At 41.5% G+C, this 6,924-nt stretch overlaps 1 protein-coding gene across 1 annotated transcript in view; it reads left to right on the top strand.

The window, feature by feature from the left end:
- Positions 1-6: 6 nt before the first annotated feature.
- Positions 7-6,924, top strand: part of TMEM178B (transmembrane protein 178B) — a 405,320-nt gene continuing 398,402 nt past the window's right edge. The window contains exon 1 of the mRNA XM_011995441.1: positions 7-416. Within this exon, the coding sequence (XP_011850831.1) occupies positions 35-416 (382 nt within the window). The 5' untranslated portion in view covers positions 7-34. The remainder of the gene's footprint in view (positions 417-6,924) is intronic.

The raw sequence follows: 6,924 nt of genomic DNA, 5'->3' as shown, positions 1-6,924 counted from the left end.
GATCATGCCCATGGTGTAGCCGCCAAGCGGAGGCATGGCTGCCGGAAGATTATTGCTCTACACCGGCCTCTCGCTAGCGCTCTGCGCCCTCGGCATGCTGGCCGTGGCTATCTGCTCGGACCACTGGTACGAGACGGACGCCAGGAAGCACAGGGACAGGTGCAAGGCCTTCAACACCCGCCGGGTCGACCCCGGCTTCATTTACAACAATAACAACAACTTGCCGCTCCGGGCGAGCCGCTCGCGCCTGGACCGCTGGGAGGGCAAACTCCTCCGGGCGCGGAATCGTCGGCAGCTGTTCGCCATGAGCCCCGCGGACGAGTGCAGCAGGCAGTACAACTCCACCAACATGGGTCTCTGGAGGAAGTGCCACCGGCAGGGCTTCGACCCCGAGATCGCCGCCCTCATTCGGAAAGGTAAGCGCCGGGCGCTAGGCGTGGCGCTGCGGAGAGCCCGGAGCCTGTAGGCCCCGCAGCCCCTCGCGTTTCCTCCCCAGGCCACAGGCTATCAGGTCTCTGGGTTCCAGGCGGTCGGGTTATCCAGGCCTGGCTGAGCCTCGGGGCCGGAACTTGCCTCCCAATAGCTGCTAATGAAGCTTAGTTCAGGCTTAACTCTCTCCCCTGCCTCTCCTTTCGCGCGTCTCTGTCGGGATTCGTGTGGAACCTCATGGTCCAGGGTTCTTATCCAGGATAATGCTTCATCAGCCTCTGAGAAGAAGGGAATCTCGAATGGTGTTTGTGCTCTTAAAGGAAGCCCTGTAAGAATCATGTGTCGGGGTAGACAGGCTCCCAATACTTTTTGTTGAACTGATTTAATCAAGGGAAATTGGGGGAAACATTTCACAGAGAAGGCCTTATTCATACCAGAAACGTTTGCTGAGCGCTATAAGATACCAGGTATGGTGTAGGCGTTGGTCATATAAACACCAATAAATCACAGCCCCTGTCCTGTAAGCAGCTCGAAGCCAGCTGACCAGCAGCATCATATCACAATTCTTCATGTCTCCTTCTGAAACAGTGGTTGACAGTAGTGACTTTCTCGTGTGCATTGAATATCAACAAGATCTAATAAGTAAAAACAACAACAAAAAAATAGTTCTTTGAGTAACACCAAAGTGGGCATGTCAGAGAAAAAAAATGAGATTTTCAGAAAATGTATATAAAAATTCCCAAAGTGTATAACCAAAACAGAAAACAAGCTGCATTTGCCAATGATACAAATTTATTTGATACTTTAATATGATTACATTACTTAAAAAATTCTGCTTATCTGATGGAATTTGTAAACCTTGTATGATTTATACTTTGAGAACCATCCTGTTGTCAACCCATTGGAATATTGTTTGAATGTGTATTAATACTGCTCTGAAGAAAGGAATATGTTCTCTTCTATGGTAGCTACATCCCAGGAAGATGTGCAGATTTTATGAGTCTGGTTTTTTCCCCCTTGTGTTTCATTCTCTTTAACTATTAAATGGTGATGTCAAGGTGACAAAGATACTATTATTTGCAAAGTCTTTGAGGCCAAGATAAAAAGCAGTTCTTAATGTCTCAATATAATGCTGTGAAGTTTGCTGCTGTATTAAAGTAATATTTATGAGAACTGATGTTCTTTGATGGATACAAGTATGCAGTTGATCAGGAAAAATTGTTAATTTGAAAAAAAGTCAATTGTTTAAGAATGACTAGCAGTGGGTCTGGTCTAGGTGGCCAGGTCAGATTTAGGTGAGGTGACTTCAGAGACAGAATCTATCTAAGTGTTTGTTTTGTACCTTCTTTAGAATGACTAGGGATTTTAGCTGATTTTGTTGTGGGTGTGTTAATACAACCAATATCCCATTTGCTTCACAATTGGGCTTTTATTGGAAGAAGTGACCCTTTTGGAGCATTACCACTTTGTAAAGATATACAGAATATTAGGGGAGTCCAGAAGAGAGCAGCTTGGGTTTGGACATCAAGGCAGGAAAACAAGAGGGCCTAGAATAGTTTCTGACAATGAGTGACCTTATAACAGTGTTCGGATTCTCAGATTTATAAAGTGTTATTTTATCCATGATTTTCTGCTTTCTTTAAAGTTGAAATGAGAGGAAGTTAGCTGAAATGTAAGGGAGAATTCATGTTAATAATGAACAGCAAACACTGGGAGAATTTGTTGAAGGATATTCTTACTTTTCCTTCCTTGAATGCCTTCTAGAACAAGAGAGGTATCCCTTCTTGTATTGGTTAACCCCACTTAGAGAAAGGGGGATGGAATTCATGGTTTCTGGCGGTTCCATTCAGAGCTTTGATTCCCTGTTGCTCTGCTTGGCAGTCTGACTAGAAAGGTTGACTTGGTCTGTGCACCGGAGGGATTGGTTGCCATAGTGACATGTTCTTCCGGTGAAGCTGGAAACACGGTGACAGGGAAAGGGATAGGGGAAGGATGTACAACATTTTGACTTTGTATCGACTGATTTTTAATTGCAGCAACAGAAAATGGACATGGCACAGCAGGGTTATTGAATACACTGATACCTAGATTTGGCAGGGCATTGTATTTCACTTGAACTAATGGAAATGGTGTTCCCCATCACCCAAAATACAGCAATCACTGTCAGCGGCAAGCACCCGCTTACCATGGCTGTTTCTGTCCATTTGACATTCTTGTTAGGTATTATTGAGATAGATGGCATGCCAGCCTTACAAATCTTGAGAGAGTTAGGGTCACTATCTTCATTTTTAACCTCAAAACACACTCTTTGAAAACCAGATCTTCCTTTTCTGAGCAGCAATAGACACTTTTTGGAAATAAGTGCATGTTATATTAGTAGAATTCACAAGCAATTCCAATAACATATAGAACATAATTTTTACACTTAATCAGTGTTCCTCTTAGATGGGCAGATTTTATAAGGAAGTTAAAAAGATAAATTGATATCCCTATATTTAAATGAGACATTTTAGAAAAAGATGTTTATCTCACATTATTCATTAGAAACTGCTAAAGAGATCTCAGACCTTTGTCTTCTTTGAAATATCTACTTTGATTAAAATTCTGGAAGATATGTATTGGGCAAGGGAAAAGGAAAACCAGAAAAAAGACTTTAAAATCTGTTAATATATAGGAAAATTAGAGACTTATCTAAATGATCTAAAGAACTTAGTTATTTGTTAAATCGATGTTAATTACATTAGAAAGTGCCATTTGTGCATTTCAACATAAAACCACATAATTAATAAGAAAATGAACGTCAAATCTATGTCTGATTTGAAGGTAAAGTCATTTGGATTTACAGTCATTCTGAAATCCACTCTCCTCAAGGACCTTCTGCCATGCTGTACCCACACATATGCATTTCTCATCACTGTGTATTCATTTGTTTGCATTATTAAACTGTAGGTTCCTGGAGGTCAGGAAAGACAATCATTTGTAAAATACATTCACCAGATGCTTGATATTTGGGAAATATTTCATACAAATTAGATTCACAGAAATGTATCCATCATGAGTTTATTCTAATTAAAGAAACACTTGTGTGAGAATTTAAGTAAAAAATTAGAAAATCATGATGGGAAAATATGAACCAGTGTGGCTGTCAGACCAGGTTAATATTGCAACACATGCTACATAGTCTATGAAAGGACCATTTCTTGAGCTTTGCCAAAGAGTAAGGAAAACAGACAATTCTTTTTTGGCTAGCATGTCACTAAGCAGACACACATCACTTATGAACATTATTTTTTGTGATGGATAAGGTTTCAATTATTTCCTTCTTGAGGGTAAGATTGGATATAGGGTACAGCAAGGGTGGATTACCCTGAATTCCCATTTGATGGTGTCCGTGACAAGTCTTAAATCAGGTCCTTTTGTCTTCTTGCTTTTAAATCTCATTCATGTCTCCCTACTAAGTGACTGCAGGCACTGGGGACAGATCAGTGACAAGATCAGTTTCTGAAATCCAAGAGACTTCCAGACCCTTAGGAGGAAGAGCTATAGGTAGGATTTTGTTCTAGGGAACTCTAAGGGATCAATTATATTATTTAGTTTGTACTAAAATGTTATATTGATATGGTTTGAAATAAGAACTTCAACTGATACTCTAAGAACTTTTTATTATTTGAAAATTGGCCTTATAATAGACTTTGACTTAAATAGTTCCCATAATCACAAAGTGGTTGTCAATGCTCCAAAAATAATTTTAAGAAAACATTCACATATTTAAAAATTAATAATGGTATCAGCAAATATTTACTGCACATGTATTGTGTGTTGGGCACACGTCACTAGGATGAAGAAACGCGTAAGACCTGGTCCTTACAATTTTCATAGTCTGTTAGTGTCACAGAAAATAGGTTACAACTACAGGATGATGAGAGCAGCAATAGAAACAGATGCAGAGAAACACAGAGGAAGTGATGGTAGATTGTGTTGGCAGTAGCGGGAGGTAGGCGGGAGGAGGTTAGGGAAAGTTGTCCTGAGGAAATGAAATCTGAACAAGATGTTTGATAAGGTTTGGAGGTGGATGTGGAGGAAGGCTATTTCAGTCAATGGGCCAGAATATGCACAACCATAGAGGTGTGGGACAGCAGTTTGGCCTTGTGAGTGTTGATTTCTGGGGCAAGGAGAAGGAGCAGACCTGGAGCTGGAGAGCAGGCATGGACCAAGTCAGGGAGCTTGTATATCAAATCCCCTATAGCTGTGCTGCCCAGCTGGGGAGCCACTACCCACATGTGGCTGTTTAAGTTAACAATAACCAAAGTTAAATAAAATAGGCTGGGCACAGTGGCTTATTTCTGTAATCCCAGCACTTTGGGAGGCCGAGGCAAGTGGATCACTTGAGGTCAGGAGTTCGAGACCAGCCTGGCCAACACGGTGAAACCCCATCTCTACTAAAAACACAAAAATTAGCTGCGCCTGGTGATATGTGCCTGTGGTCCTAGCTACTTGGGAGGCTGAGGCAGGAGCATCGCTTGAACCCAGGAGGCGGAGGTTGCAGTGATCCGATATCGTGCCATTGCACTCCAGCCTCGGTGACAGAGTGAGACTCCATCTCAAAAAACAAACAAAAAAATTATTTCCTTAGTGGTATTGGCCACATTTCAAATGTCCAATAGCTATATGTGCCTACTGGCTATTGTGTGGGACAGTGCAGATTACAGTGAACATTACTGCCATCAGAGAAAATTCTGTTGGACAGTGCCACATAGAGTCTATAGCCTCTAAAAGAACCAAGCACATACTTTGTTTCAGATGAATATAATTCCATGATAACTTGGGTTTAAATTTAAGTATATCATTCTACACTTTAAGAAACTTTGCTACTTGAATATATTGGGCAGAAGGCTTTAGTTCATGGTCAATTATGGTAAATCTGTATTTTAATTTCCCATCATCAACTCACAGAATTCTCACAAGCTTCTCGCTTCTTCCCCCCTGTCCTCTCCATCTCCATTAAACATCACTTGCAAAGTTGATGGGGTGGGAGAGAGATTAATGATAATTATAGCCAACCTTGATGCCAGGTCTCTCCTAAAAGTTTTACATGTATTAGCTAACTTATTGTTCATAATAACCCTCGGAAGTATTAGTATTATTTTAAATTCTCATCCTAAAGTTGAGGGAACTGAGGCACATAAAGGTCAGATAACTTGCGAAGTCTCACAGTTAGTTAGGAAACGAAGGTGTCAGAGTTCGAATTCTGGCTCCAGGTGTGGGAACACACCTACCACACTCTACCATCATCTTAGAATCTATCGGGGCAGGAGTGAGGTGGAGAAGAAACTGGGATATTGATTCCACAAATTGAGAGGAAAAAGGAAATAATACTCTTGGAATCTCAATTCTAAATGGAAGTAATTAGAGCGGCTCACACACCCTGTTTTGAAGCTCACTGACCAAAGTGCATACACATTTTGTCATATAACTTTTGCGTATTTACTTTGTTCGCTGTGGTAGATGATGAAGTTATAGACATGAAGGACACATTCATTCATTCAACAAGTATTTATTGAGGGCCTGTGGGCTGTACATCAGGTCCAGTGTTGGACCACATGGAGAAGCTTACATTCCAGAGGGGAGAGATGGACAATAAATAAATACTCATGGCCAGGCATGATGGCTCATGCCTGTAACCCCAGCATTTTGGGAGGCCGAGGTGGGCGGATCATGAAGTCAAGAGATTGAGACCATCCTGGTCAATATGGTGAAACTCTGTGTCTACAAAACATATAAAAATTAGCTGGGCATGGGGGCCCATGCCTGTAATCCCAGCTACTCGGGAGGCTGAGGCAGGAGAATGGCTTGAATCCGGGAAGTGGAGGTTGCAGTGAGCCGAGATCATGCCTCTGTACTCCAGCCTGGGTGACACAGCGAGACTCCATCTGAAAAAAAATACTCATAGAGTAAAAATAATATCTAATATATGAATCATGTGTAATATAGCACAGGGTAGTGGGTACCATGAAGGTCTGCCCTTAGGAAGTGCAAAGGGGAAGAATGACAAGCAAGCCAAAAATGAAACGCAGTCATATGCCCCGTGACATTTTGGCCAAAGACAGACTGCACATATGGCAGTGGTCTCATAAGGTTATCATGGAGCTGAAAACTTCTTATGGCCTAGTGACATCATAGATGTCACAGTGCAACAACCCATTACTCCTGTGTTTGTGTTGATGCTGGTGTAACGAAACGTACTGCACTGCTGGTGGTATAGAAGTCTAGCACGAACAATTATGTACAGTATGTAATACTTGATAGTAAAATGACTGTTACTGGTTTATGTATTTACTATGATATACTTTTAATCATTATCTTAGAGTGTACTCCTTCTGCTTATAAAAAAAGTTAACAGTAAAACAGCCCCAGGCAGGTCCTTTAGGAGGGATTCCAGAAGAAGGCATTGTTATCATAGGAAATGACATCTCCATGTGTGCCATTGCCCCTGAA

This window comes from Mandrillus leucophaeus, unplaced genomic scaffold (genome assembly GCF_000951045.1).
Source record: "Mandrillus leucophaeus isolate KB7577 unplaced genomic scaffold, Mleu.le_1.0 Scaffold49, whole genome shotgun sequence".
NCBI lineage: Eukaryota > Metazoa > Chordata > Mammalia > Primates > Cercopithecidae > Mandrillus > Mandrillus leucophaeus.
Note: the sequence above shows the minus strand (reverse complement) of the source record. Positions and strands in the feature narration are given on the sequence as shown.